The following is a 14,055-nucleotide window of genomic DNA, read 5'->3' as shown; positions in this document are numbered from 1 at the left end:
TTTTCATCTAACCTACCCATCTCACTGATCGAGTTACGGGCTGCTCTCAGAGCAAGAGCCCGTGCTGGCATAAGGCCAGCTAAATCTGAAACAACAGCAACAACATCAATAAACAGGCAGTACTTGTCTTCCTGCTCATTATTTCGCACCTCTCTGACAGCATTATTAATTTAAGATAGATCTGAATATTTTGAGATGCATGGTTATGTGGAGAGATTGGAAGACGATAGGCTGATGAAATGTATAATCTGGGAGTGCCGGAGAAAGTAAGTGCTGTTAGATGGAGTACAAGAGATATGTGAAATGAAACGACGTTAATGTCCAGGATGAAACGAGTGTGAGCAAGTTTCTTTTCTGCACAGAAAGTTCACCCTCAATTTAGTAATTGAAGAATGAATGTGTCAGTGATTATAGCCCCTTTTCCATGAATCCACCCTTTATTAGGGGAGATGGTTTTATGGGAAAGCGTGGCTGTAATAGCAGAAAAAGTCTAGTGATATAGCAGAGTTTAGTCAGTTAAGCAACGCATAATCTAAAGAATGGTATAATGCAATCTCCGTCGCCCCGTCTCAACTAAAATATAAGAGTGCCATTTACTGTCTGTTTGTATTTACATGACACCATATTCAATAAAACCGCCGATAAAGTTTGACAAACCAGGATTTTCTATCAGGTACACCGCATTATCAAGGGCAGACTGCCTACAGCTTTTACAGTCAGTACTGAATTTTACATTTACTTACAATGTTCTGGAGTAGATTCATTAAAATTTAAACACAGTTCACTAGAGCCGCAGAGAGTGTAGACAACATACTATTACGAAGGTGAAAGCTCGATGGAAACTTTGAGAAAAAAGGAAATGACGTTCTCGTACACACAACCCATGAGAGATTTTCGTTCCTGACCTAACTTACCAATTAATGGTTATACCCTCTTGTTACTAACAGGCTAAATATAGCTAACGTGGGGCCATAAAAAAGGGTGTTGTACTGTACATACCGCAAGGGCGGAAAATTGAAGACGGCAATTTTCTTTCTTCCTATAATTCATTTCCTGGACGGATTATGCCTTAAGTAAATTCATGAGAAAGGGAGGACAAGCGTCAACGAACCTTATCAACAAGTGGTCGCTTCATTTGGCCTCCTATACCCTGGGATTCAATCAATACAGCCCACACACCTGTGTGTCCCTTCCCACGGATGCAAATGACTTTATCACATGCTTCTGTGCTCCCTCGGCGATTTATGTATGAACAGTACATATGACTTTGGCTTATGTTACCCGAAATGAAACTTTAATGGTTACTGTTAACTTTTTCACGCACATTGAACTAAACGAAGGGAAAAAAGGGCAGTGAAAGAAGAACAACAAGTAAAAGCTGTTTGTCAATTATCTTCCTATAAATTACACGAGGATTAGCAATTGAAGTTCCTAGAAGATTTTCGGGGAATAAATGCACACGTTGCTTGCTGGAAATAGATGATTGGTAAGGGCAAGAATCGGTTAAAGAAGTAGATGCGATGCTCATTTGTTTCTCTCATCCTCGATTGAGCAGAAGTTTCAGTCATCTATATTGTCTGAGTGAGGTGCGGCCATGTTTTGATTGCTGAAATGGGTTGGAGTACAAATATAAGATAAAATGCCCAGTTGCAAACCCAAGACACGTTTTATACCAGCCACGTGTGCTTGGACTTTACTTCTAGCATGTACTACGCTGTTTTTCGTCTATCCGTAAGTAAAGAAGGGAGAAATCGTAATGAAGGAGACCTTTAATTACAGTGTCTAAGACGTTTCTGAAAGTAAACACCGCTGCAATGAGAGACTAAGATGAATATTCCATCTGATTCGTGTCTTGAAAATGGTTCCTTATGTCCAGTTCTTACCAATTATGTTGTGTATTTTGTTTAGGCTTCCAAATATTGACTTAATATATTATGGTTGGGGTAACGTATTTAATGAAATGTCAAAAGTTACCGAAAGACGAAGCCATATTCAGGCATGCCTTCCAACCTAGGCGAGGAATGCTTGGTAGACAACGGCTTGCTTTGCAACTTGAGGTACACATTATGTATGACTACTTAAATTTATTAAGTTGACAGGGTGTGGGATTTTTAGTAGTAGGGTGGTACTTTAAATTATTTGCTTAATACACCAACCATATCCAATATATTTTTTCCGAATGTATATCGTAGGCTATCTTGTGTTTAATGCAGTTCTGACCTTTATTGTCGATTTAAACCTCTTGTGTTTGTCTCATCCGACTATAGGCTATATATAAGTAGTGGGTAGAACTAAGCAATAGCCTCGCATGTGCTTTACTTTGGAAATTGATTTTTCCAATAGTATTTTGGTTGCTAATCAAGAATTTACCATTATTTTTGTCGGTCGACTGTAGTTAACCTCAGAAGTTTTACGGTGGCCATCCTGGAAGGCTATTGCGCATGCGCAGTGTTATAGGGGAGCTTTTAATAAAAGGAGTTTACCTTCACTGGCGGGTCCGACTAAGTAACACAGCCTGCTAGGTTAGGGTATGTTAGGTTAGTATAGTTCCTTTTTTAATAGGTTTCCTTAGCCAGTCCCTTCTTAAGCATATGGCTCCCTGATGACTTGCACATGTGCGGAACCGTTCCATAGCAACAGCATGGCACTCCGGTCTTTCTCCCGTTTCCAAAACCCCACTTTCCCAAAGGGTCCCCAACCATGTTTGATAGGTACGAGGTTAATAACAATTGACTGACAATAAACAACACCACCTCCTCCATCTGCATCACTAAAAGTTTAGGAAAATTCAGTTTCCAAGGTAACAGTCTATGCAGAGCTCTTGCTTAGAAATACCAAGTAATGGTGGATATCTGTTGGAAAGTGGGGTTTTAGGGGCAGAATCCAAAAACAGTGAATATCACCCAATTGAATTGTGAAAAATTATTAAACCAGCAGTTTGAGTAATTGGGAAATGACATGGGTCACGTCTGTAGCCTAATCAGTGTCAGTCACAGAGCATATTAAAAATGAGGAAGATGTCATTAGGTCAGTTACAGATATGCAACCTAACCTAACCCAGGGTGCCAGGTTGTGTGTTTCCTAAGGTGCTGCAAGTCATAGAGACCCAGGGCTTTGCCCTCCTAGTTCCTCATTGTACAAGTCTGTAGAGTTCTTAGCTAGCACTCTGCTAGACCTGAGTTCGAGTCTCTGCCTGGCCAGTGAGGAATTAGGGGAATTTATTTCTGGTGGTAGAAATTCATTTCTCGGTATAATGTGGTTCGGATTCCTGTTGCTAGGTAACCAATTGGTTCTTAGCCACGTAGGACCAGCCCTAGGAGAGCTGTTAATCAGCTCAGTGGTCTGGTTAAAGTAAGGTATACTTAACTTTTGCCCTCCTCCCTTCATCCAGACCCAGCTTACAGTGGCAGCCACTGTGCACTTTGAATCCTGCTTAAAATGGTAATGCATACATGGATTAAAGTACAGAATTGATCTGAATCTGAGACCAAAAGTTATCACTTGCAGCTGATAGAGGAATATTTGCTTTCAACCCATATCATCTCTCTTACAGAGCCTTCTTGAGCATTGACCAACCATTCCTAAACAGGTTTTGAGGGTATTTGATCCACTGAAACCGTTATTTTCATGGTTATTGAGCCATAGAAATTAACAATGAGCACACTTGCCTTATTTATTTATTCATTTGGCATGACAGTCTTATTAAGTTGACTCTTAAGTTGATATAGGCTATGATGCTTTCAATTTCACACCATCATTCATCCACAGAAGATGGGGACATTGCTCTCCACCAACCTTTCCTCCCTATTCTCTGTCTGGGAAAATGATATTCTGTAGAGTATATATCTATGTGGTCAACTAAACTCTGGTGCAGGAGCATATTAGCCTCTGCATCCTTATGTCAGGCTTTATAGAAGGTTACGGGAGTCATCCTTCCCTTCCTCATAAACAAGATTGAGAATATGACACTTCCACATCGGGATTTGACTGCTCCACCAGCAGAATGTTAGGACATGGTAGAGGTTAACAGCCTCACGTTCCTCAAGGGTTTTGAACAATGCAAGCCAACACTCTAAGTTGGTATATAATATGTGATGAGATATTGTATATTTTTTGTAGATATACAAACAGAGCCTTTTATTATAATCCTACTTCAACGAACCCCTAGTCCCAGAAGGAAAAAGTGACAGGTTACCAACTGGTGAATGTGTGGTGCTTTGCCACACATCAGCTTGTAACTAATTAGCCACCTGGTTACCAAACTTTATCAGCTTGTACTGGGAAAACTTATATAAAATGCTCTGATATTTATATCTTTGAGGAATATGAATTATCTTTAAATTATGGGATATACTGTATAGTACTGCCACTTAATTACCAGAAAATACTTACATTTTAATTTGGCAGAAAATTCATGCTACAGGGTACAGTGAACTTGATAATACATTGCATATGTTAATGGTAATTCCTCAATAAAATAGTTAACCTATCCCGATTGGTATGGTTTCCTTTTTGGGTTCCCAGTTACAGTTGACCCCCAGTATTCGTTGGAATGATTACCACTACCCCCCTCGAATAGCTAAAATCCACAAATACTTAAAACCCCTTTAAAACACTTATAACTTCCTGTTTTGACAGTTTGAAACACCAAAAAACCCTCTAAAAATGCTTATACCTGAATACTTTAATAGTTTTATCATAAAAAGTGCATTTAATCACAAAAATATGAAAATACAGTAATTTGGGAATATTTCTCTATGAAAAATGTCACGAATAGGCGAAATTTCCTTAAATAATATGTATATATGTTCCATAGAGAAATCTGCAACTATATACAATAGGTGAGTCCACGAATCTGGAACCGCAAATAGGCGGGGGTCGACTGAATTGTCAGTAGTGTGGTTTAATTATTTAGAAAAAGTCATGAATATTGTAAAAAGTTTGGAATCCTGTTTTTTTTTTTTTATGATTTTGACCCTCATTTCAGTTGGAAATCAGTAAGCACAACCCCCAATGTTTAACAAGATTGGGAAACTCCAGTTGGAAGCTGGGAATTTGGGTTGAGGAATATGAAAACAAAAGGGAACTATTAATATAGAGACATGTCTGACTGTAACTAACCTAAAGTTCCAGGCCCCAACTGCCATGGACACCCCACGTAATCTTACTGAGAATGCCATAGATGATGATATATGAAAAACAGGGATGCATCCTAACATAACTTGAGTAAGGAGGTTATAAATCTTATATGGAAATATAAGGCTGCATTCTCCCTTAACCTACCATAGCATGTGGCATCATTATAAAAAACCATCTGTTATTACTAAGGGTGGGAATATATACCATCTGTCTTCCCTGTGGTCCCTTATTGTTAGGCTTGGCAGTTTCTGAATCCAGAACTACTGATTTCAGAGAGAATGATGGTCATTATTGTCTGTAATACACTGAAGCATAGGTAATACTTTCAACCTAGAATAACAATCCTGACAGCTTCTGCAAGTGTATGCCTTTATAATCAGTAACAGTGTGATTACACTAGTCTGTTTTTGTGATTGGTACAGTTTGGTTGAACAACTCGCACGTTTGAACTGCAGTAACCATAATTGGGAAATAAGGCTGGTTTCTCTGGACAGATGCCCATGCTAGGCAGTGATCGCATGAAAACCACTTTTGTTTTAAGAGGTCCTCCTCCTCTTTTCTTAGCCTGTCTCCAAACTGGAGGAAACACAGGGAAAAGGCCCAGAAGGTTGCACTCCATTAGAAGGTTTGTAAGTCTCAAATGAACATCACTTCTCCAAAGAGAGACAGTGACCATCTCTAAGACCAGTTGACTGTTGGTGGATCAGTCTGCCTGGTTTGCGTGTGTGGACCCCTGGTTTGTGAGAGTGCTTTTATCAGGTTGCTGTCTTTCTTCTTGAGAAAGGAGGGCTAACATTATACCTCTTGCTATTTGCTCTCCAGAGTTAGAGAAATAATAATCCTTGTATCCTGGGGCCACCAGTTATCCGGGTTCTTTGGAACTAGCTTGTGATGTTCAAGGACATGTTCGTGGTTGGGCTCCCATTTCCGGTACTGGTACTTCTTCTTATGGGTCCCACTACAGTCCCAGAACCTTTGATGCTGTCCCTGACTGTCCCAGGTCAGGTACTGGTAGCATATATGCCCATTTTCCTAAGCCCATCCCAATTGGTTTTGTTCTGTGGCTGTGTTTAGGATCGACGGCAGAGTAAAGGATCGTCCTTTGTCTTCTGTAGTGCCTTTTGATTGTGATTTAGTCTGATACATTCTATACTGAATGTTCATCATCAAGTAGATGTGAAGTCAGATGATTTGTTTCCCTCCACTTCAGTTAAGGATCCTTCTTAGTTGGATGGGGATCTTTTAGGGCCTGGTGAAACCACAGTAGGCTAAACTGAAGAAGCACATCTGTGATATCACCAGCCTCGTATGTGAGGGCAGTGACCTCAGGGGAGTGATCAGCTCCTCAGCACCAGTGTCTTCCAGTGGCATTACTTTGGTTTTGGTCCAAAGTCCACACCCATGTATTGTTTGCCCCAGTTGTGCAGGGCTTTTTGGAGGAGGTTAATTCCATGATGTCCAGTTCAGAGAAGTGTTTGGAGGAGGGACTCTTGACATTCATTCCCATCAGTCTGCTAACTTGTAGGCAAACCTGGTCCTGAGATAAGATGCCATTTCTGGATTCTTTTCAAGAAAAGTCTTGCTGAGATCAGTCTTTCCTTGTTGAATGGGCTGGTGCTGGATTCTTTCTTATTCTCTGTAGGGAAAAAGGTTGGGCAGCAGTGGACAAGAGGCCTTTTATTTGGAAAAGGTTTGGCCCCTTCAAAATCCCAATTAACCACACAACATTCATCTTCCTTGAGAGAGCTCCAGGAGTCTTGGACCCAGCCCTGTCAGCCTACCTCTCAGACCTCGACCCAAAAGACAGTTAAGGGAAAGAAGAGGGAAGGTGGACACTGAGGCTGGTGTTCTTCATCTGCTGCCACAAGGAAGGAATACTTAACAAAACATTGGGCAATGTGTCAGCAACAGGAAGCAGAGCCCTGTGTAGTCTGTGTTTCTTGTGATGGCTACAAATTGCCTTTCAGAGACTGAAGATCCCCTCCCCCCCCCATATTCTTGGCTAATCTCATTCCCTGCCTATTCCCCAGGATCATGCAGATCTCTTGACTTGTGAAGTTAATGCTGGGGAGGGATGTTCTTGCTTTTGCAGTTGGCTTTTCATATTTGAGGCCAAGTGCAGGTTGGAGACTGGTCAGTGATCATTCTCTGATTGAGTCAGTCCCCCAGACTTGCTTCAGAATGAAAACCACGTTGCTTGTGTAGTTTTCCATCAGAAAGCAACTTCATCTTCAAGATGGACCTGACATATGTGTATTACCAGATAACCATTCATCAGGACTCTTGTAAGTACCTTCTCTTCATTTATGATGGGACTGGCATCTAGTTCAAAACTCTGTGGTTTGGGTTGTCCATTGCCATACAAATGTTATGTCTCATGAGTTTTCACTCTAGTGTCTTCTTTAACCCATTCATATGGGACAGGCTTTCAGTGCTATCTCAATGATTACTTGAGCCTAGCAACCTCCAAGGACAGTGTCTTATAAAATGGAACCATCTCCTTTCGCTTTGTCTTGACCTAGGGGTTTTACTAAATTTTAAAAAGTTCAACTAAAAATTTAACCCTAAGGAGCAGACAAAGTAGCTGGACATGCTGACTGCTGACTGATACAGTAGCAGTGAGTCTGTTTTACAGACTATTGTCAGCAAGGCCATAGAAGTGTCAGCACATTTTTTTGTTGTTGTACAGGAACATCTTGCTCACAGGCAGCGCAATCTGTGGTTGCTTCATTGCCGTCTGAAGCAGTACTGGTCACTTTCATCCCACCCTCCAACACTCCTTGTTTTCCGCAGTATAGATGTGATGGACAGTCTATCATGGTGGGTGAACAACAGAAACCTCCATGTGGGAGTTATACTAAACTCCCAACTTCTAGAGCTGCTGCTGGTCTTGAGTACATTGGAAGAGGGATGGGGCAAACACTTGAACGGCTCTTTCCTTACAAGTGTGTGGACTAGAAATTACTCACCTGTGCATCTACTTTATAGAAATTCACAGCGTTTCTGGCACTTCAAACATTTCGTGATCATTTGATCAGCCATTTAGTAGTGCTTATGAGTTACAACAAAACTATGGTAGCGTATGTTAACAGGCAACGAAGGATGCCCTTTTCTTGTGATTTGGCAAGGCAGGTGCATGATTGGATGGTTTGCCAAGCTGTTGAGCTGTTAGCCAGGTACATTCCAGGCTGTTAGAATGTAGTATCAGACCAGCTCATAGTGTGAAATGTGTTATAGGTTTTGGGAACTGGAGATTGATCAGTAGAAACTTCTCAGTGGCACGGGTATCAATGTCTGGTGCTTCCAGACAACCTTTGCCCCTTTTACCTAAAGTCAAGTGAGTGTGTAATAACCCCACCCCTTCATACGCTGCTGGTTGATCGCCATGTTACTTAGCTTCAACAGCCAAAGTGGATTGTGCCTGAGGTATATTATATAAGACTGCAAATTTGTATATCAGGAGAAATGGAAATTACATTCAAAATTTGTCATATTTTTCTGTGGATTTGCTGACTTTCTTTGAAAAGTCTTACTATAATTTAGGGCAAGAGTAGATTGCGTTCAGTAATTGTGCAAAACTGTTCATCAACTTACATTTGTTTTCATTATGAAAGAAATTCAGTAGCCTGTTAATTGGAAATGTTTTCATTATGAAAGGAATTCAGTAGCCTGTTAATTGACCTTGTTCCCTCACTTTCTGACAGATTTCAGTCTGAGATTAGGCTACTGCCAGGAGGGGATCTCGCATTGGTCTTGGCCCTTTTGAGAAAACAGTTGTTCAATTACACTAATCTTGAACGATGTGTTTGTTACCCTCCAAGGAGATTACAGTCACCTCTGCTATATCTGTGTTCTTTGTTGGATTTTGAACTCATCTGGGTTCAGATTTTTATGTGGTGGAATTCTTGATGCAAAGATAGTTCATTTCTCACCCTGCAACAGCCACCCCAGTTGTGGTGATTCTCATTGCTGTAACGTTTGTTGGCACTCAGGTTCACGTAACAAATAACTACTGATTGTTTTGTTTCCTTAATCTCAGGAAATAACTGATGGAAGACTAACGACTGTCTTTTACTTCTTGTTAACGTTGGTTGCACATTTTCAGTTCCCCTTTCTTCTTAGGAGGATGAAATTAAGGGCGCAACTTCCTTTTACCATTGGTGGCCTTGCTCCTCAGTTCTCCAACTCTCATCTTATAATGTTTATCCCCAGGCAGTTATGGGAAAGGGATTGTATATTCTTCCCACCTCTTCGGAGGGTTTAGGAGAAGATTGAGGATGAATTCTGCCAAGGTATGGTAACTTTTAGGTGTCCTGTCCCTTCTGATGCAGATCAGTGCACTGGAGGCAAGAATTTTGATCTGGTTCAATAAGTTCTCTCCCATCAAACATTAAGCCCTTCCCTGCCCCCAGCTTCCCATATGATCTCACAGATTCCCAGGTAATCAGTCGGAGTGTTCAGTTAGTTCTTTGCAATCCTCATCTCTGTTGATAGAGATATGTCTGAAATAGATTTTGTTCTTGGATGTCAGACACCATCCTTTGAAACTTTTATGCTTCTTAGCAACCGTAATGCTTCTTGGTTGGGTATTGGTATCTCTTGCTGTGGTTTTGATTCCTATTTTTGGCACCAAATAAACTAGAAATTTGTATCCTGATATTTTACCATGTGACTTATGTTTTCATAGAGCTGGGACTCGAGTTTTATAGTGAGGGGAAACCCATGATCCCCACTTGGAGCTCAGAGGTGCACCAACCTGTTGTTGAGGTGGAACAATCAGTTTTCAGGGATGGTGGCTGCTGAGGCTATGTAGCTATCCTGGCTCTTCCTCAGGCAGGAATGCATTTTACTTGAGGTTCATGGTTAGACATAGATTGGCAAATTAGACACGAGGAGTTCTGGACCTAGCTGTGTCTAACATTGTGCTCCTTTGTCCCTGTAAGGGATGTGACTTGTTATTCACCTCAGTTGAAAATAATGGCAGCCTACTGACTTGGATTTCTTTTATGTGACGAGAGAAAAGTTTCCCTGAATCTTTTGGAGAGTTAGTTTTGGCACTGAAAACAAAACTAACAAAGGCCTTATCAGCCTCGTACATCAGTATATTCTGGGGAGTGTAGGAGGTTACAGTAGTCAGACTTCCCCTGCTTTTGTGCATGACTTGGGCATTTCTAGTTGGCAATGAACTTTCTTACCAGTCTCTTGCACTTATGACTGATTTTATGAAACGTAACAGTGGTGTGCAACTGTAAATGTTCCTGAGTCTCTTAGAGCAGTGCCTGTCGACTCTTTGAGACAAACCTTCCCATCTAAGGAGTGAATCTCTTAATATAAATATTAAGGTATGTATTCCTGTGGTACAGTTCACAAATGTTTTAATTTGCATTTATGTAGATAGACGAAGCTTAAGTATATATTGAATCTCAACTGTAATTTCCCCACATTTGTCACAGTGGCTGAAGGATAAAGTGAGGCTTCTGTCAGGTGAGTGGGCAGGTTGCCCTGTTCAGTTGCCATACACACACCTTGACCACCTTATTAATAAGCTTCAACAACTGAAGCAGCTGTTGTTGAGGATACTTCAAACATAAGCAGGGCTTGCATATTAATATTCTTTAATAAAAGTGCTCCATGAGGGGTTAGTGCCATCAGTGCACCTCACGTGGTGCACTATCAGCGTTACTCAAGGTCCTTTCCAGTGTCTCTTTGACCCCAGCTGCAACCCCCTTTCATTCCTTTTACTGTACCTCCATTCAAATTCTCTCCTAATAATTGTTTCAAAGTGCAACTGGAAGGTTTTGATCCTGTTACACCTCTGATACCTTTTTACTCTCAGTTTCCCTTTGAGTGCGTATTGACCTCATAGGTTCCAGTGCCTGGCCTTTGACCCAGATTTCATATTCCATTCCTGTAGGAAAAATGCAAATCATTTTTTCACAGTTGATGTGTAGGTTCTTTTGTCTTCTCTTCCTGTAAAGTTTCCAATATGTTTGATGTTACACTTTCATGAAATTGATGTTCTTGCCTTTTCATCAAGCCTCAGTGTAAATGTAAACAGGTGAAATAATAATAGTGAACATAACTTTCATATAACCATGCACATCTTAATTTTCAGTTTTATATAAGTAACTTACCCAGTAATTGCATAGCTATTAGTTTCTTTTAACCGGCAGCTCAAAATTATGAAATTGCGGGTCCGCTAGTTTGTTATGGTTATGGCGACATGTCCCGCCCACTTTCGGGTGTAAGAGAAGGTACAACATAGCAAAGAGCTTCAATTTGTTTCTGCTGGCTGTGGTTGAAGGACTGTAGTTGGCAGCAGCTCGAATTTTGGAATTTATACTTTGCTGGTTGTTTGACTTATCTTTAATTGGTAAAGTATTTAATTTCGTAGCCTTTCAGCATAATTAAGATAGTGTTAGGCGAATTTTGATTATTGATTGACGACTCTTTGCCTGTTTTTTGGACTTTTATTAGGCTTTCTAGGATGTTTGACACTATAGCTGGTTCACTTAAGGTAGATTATTGGGCCTTCGAGACGTTTATTTGGCGGCCTCTGATTGGCTGGTACCGGGAGGTAGGCAGCTCGCTCACTGTCTCATTTTTAGGTCTGTAGCTCAGAAAACTAGCAAAACTGTATGTTTATATTTCTTCATTCATCTCACGTTTTGCACAAGATAGGAAAGTTTTAGTCATACCATAGGATTCAGTATTAATTGTACAACTAAATCATGATTTCCTAAAATCAAGAAGGTAAAACACAAAGGAATTACAACGAGTAAAAGTGAAGAGAGAAGCATGTAATTCTTTATACCTGTTTTTACTTACCAGATTTTGCATCATTCATGCGATCAAGATAAAACTTGTGTTTTCATACAATAAATTCACCATGAATACGCCAGTGCTTTCAGATTTTAGATGCGTGTGATATGTGAAGAGAAAATGAAGAAAATGCCATATTATCTTGCACCTGTTCTCGACTCAGTTTGGCAGTAGCGCTGAGAGACGGTGATCTGCAAACAGAGAGAGCTTTGAGACGCCGTTGACAGTTGCCAATTGTATAGTGAATATGAGAAGTTTGCAGTTTCGATAATATTTACCATATATTATATGTCATTACATTTTCTGTAAATAAATGCATAGAATTCCCATTATGACTGTCGAACTTATTGACTCCAGTATCATATATGTCGATATGTCTGGACATATCTGATGAGAAAAAATTAATAATCAGATGTTTGCATCTGGATGTGTTGGCTTCAATTTAGGCTAGGTGAGAAATTTGCATACTATAGGCTATATGATAAATAACATGCATACATAATTATCAAATGTAACATGCATATAAAGGAAGAAACATTCTGGTGTAAGAGTAGCTCAAACAAATTCAGTTTGCTCCAGAAGGCTCCTCCTACAGCTCAGACGACAGCGGACTTATTGCTTTCTCCTGTCTCTTCTGAGGAAGAGGTTGTTCCCGATCAAGATGCGCCTTCATTAGCGTACCTGGGGCTGTTGAGGTTCCTGCTAGCAACTCATCCAAGCTGCTTCTTCCCAGCTATTCCCTCTTCAGCTAAGAAGGCACTGGAGGAAGTAGAAAATTATGTTCTCGGCCTCGGAACTTGCGCACCTTAAAAGTATTTTTAAGGTGTTCAAAGTGATGAGCTGCCTTGACTGGGCGGTGGGCGCTCTAGCGCGCAAACTTAGAGAGTGCTCTTTGTTACCTCAAGAGATTTGTCAAATCTCTTGGGAGTACTTTCCTGTATTGACAGAGGCGTTCGTGATAGTACGCAGGAGTTAGCCAGTCTCTACGCCATGGGTATTCTTAAGAAGAGGGAGCTTTGGTGCTCTTTTACTTCAAAAGGCATCACTCTGTCTCAGAGATCAGCCCTCATATTCTCCCCTCGAAGAAGACATATCTTTTTCCACAAGCTACAGTACTGAACATCACCTCTAACGTGCAGAAAGAGAACACTCAGGATCTGCTCATTCAATCTACGAGACACCTAAAGGAATCTTCGGCTCTTCCTCCCAGATCTTCATCTCCGCTGCAACCTACTTCCTTTTGGAGCTCCTGTTCTAGATCCTAGATTAGGACAAGAACTTATATCCGTTTTCCACAGCGTTCCATCAAGAAGTCCTCTTCAAAGTCTTACTCCAAGAAATAAAACATAGTCCTCCATATTCAGATAGGAGCGCGGCTCCTTCACTTTTCGTAACGGTGGGAGCAAAAGGGAGCGGAATCTTGGATAGTGTCTGTCCTGAAGGAGGGCTACACTATCACCTCTTTGAACATTCCTCCTCTAATCTGCAAGCCTGTTGAATTGACAGGTTACTCCCCAAGCTCAGAGAGAGATTTCTGCTCTCGTGCTAGAGGTGAAGTCCCTTGTTCAGAAAGAGGCTGTAGAGCTAGTAGAAGACATTCATTCTACAACCAGGCCTCTCAACAGCTCCGCAAGTGTTCATCAGAGTATTGGCTCCACTAGCAAAATGGTTTCATTTGCTGGGGATAAAGATCTTTCTCCAGTATCTGAGACGATCTCGGTTTACTGTGTTCCTGTGCTTCAGTGTCTCGGAAGCGCAATGTTTACCAGGAGGTCATTCTCACAATGACACTTCTCTTGGCTCAGGAATTGGGCCTTCTCATCAATCAGCTCAAACAGGTCCTTCTCTGGCCCGAATTGGGCCTTCTCTCATGGGAGATTCCTTATTTTAGGGATGATGTTCAATTCTCGGGGGTTTTTTGGGTTTTTCCAGTCCTGAAGAGAATAGAAAGGTGTCTCCAGACAGTGGAAGAATTTCCAAATCTAAACTCTTGCTCAGCTGATTAGCGGATGAGTTTTCTAGGTACCCTCTCATCCATGGAACAATCCGTTACTCTGGAAAGACTTCACCTGAGACCTCTTCAGTTCTTCGTCA

At 40.9% G+C, this 14,055-nt stretch overlaps 1 protein-coding gene across 1 annotated transcript in view; it reads left to right on the top strand.

Moving 5' to 3' along the window:
• The first annotated feature begins 1,558 nt into the window (after window positions 1–1,558).
• The window catches only part of Zdhhc8 (zinc finger DHHC-type containing 8), a 158,439-nt gene continuing 145,942 nt past the window's right edge, over window positions 1,559–14,055 (top strand). Inside the window, 1 exon segment of the mRNA XM_067108001.1 lies at window positions 1,559–1,731. Within this exon segment, the coding sequence (XP_066964102.1) occupies window positions 1,640–1,731 (92 nt within the window). The 5' untranslated portion in view covers window positions 1,559–1,639.

This window comes from Macrobrachium rosenbergii, chromosome 8, assembly GCF_040412425.1.
Source record: "Macrobrachium rosenbergii isolate ZJJX-2024 chromosome 8, ASM4041242v1, whole genome shotgun sequence".
Lineage (NCBI taxonomy): Eukaryota > Metazoa > Arthropoda > Malacostraca > Decapoda > Palaemonidae > Macrobrachium > Macrobrachium rosenbergii.
The sequence above is the reverse complement of the archived record's forward strand: the minus strand, read 5'-3'. Positions and strand labels throughout refer to the sequence as shown.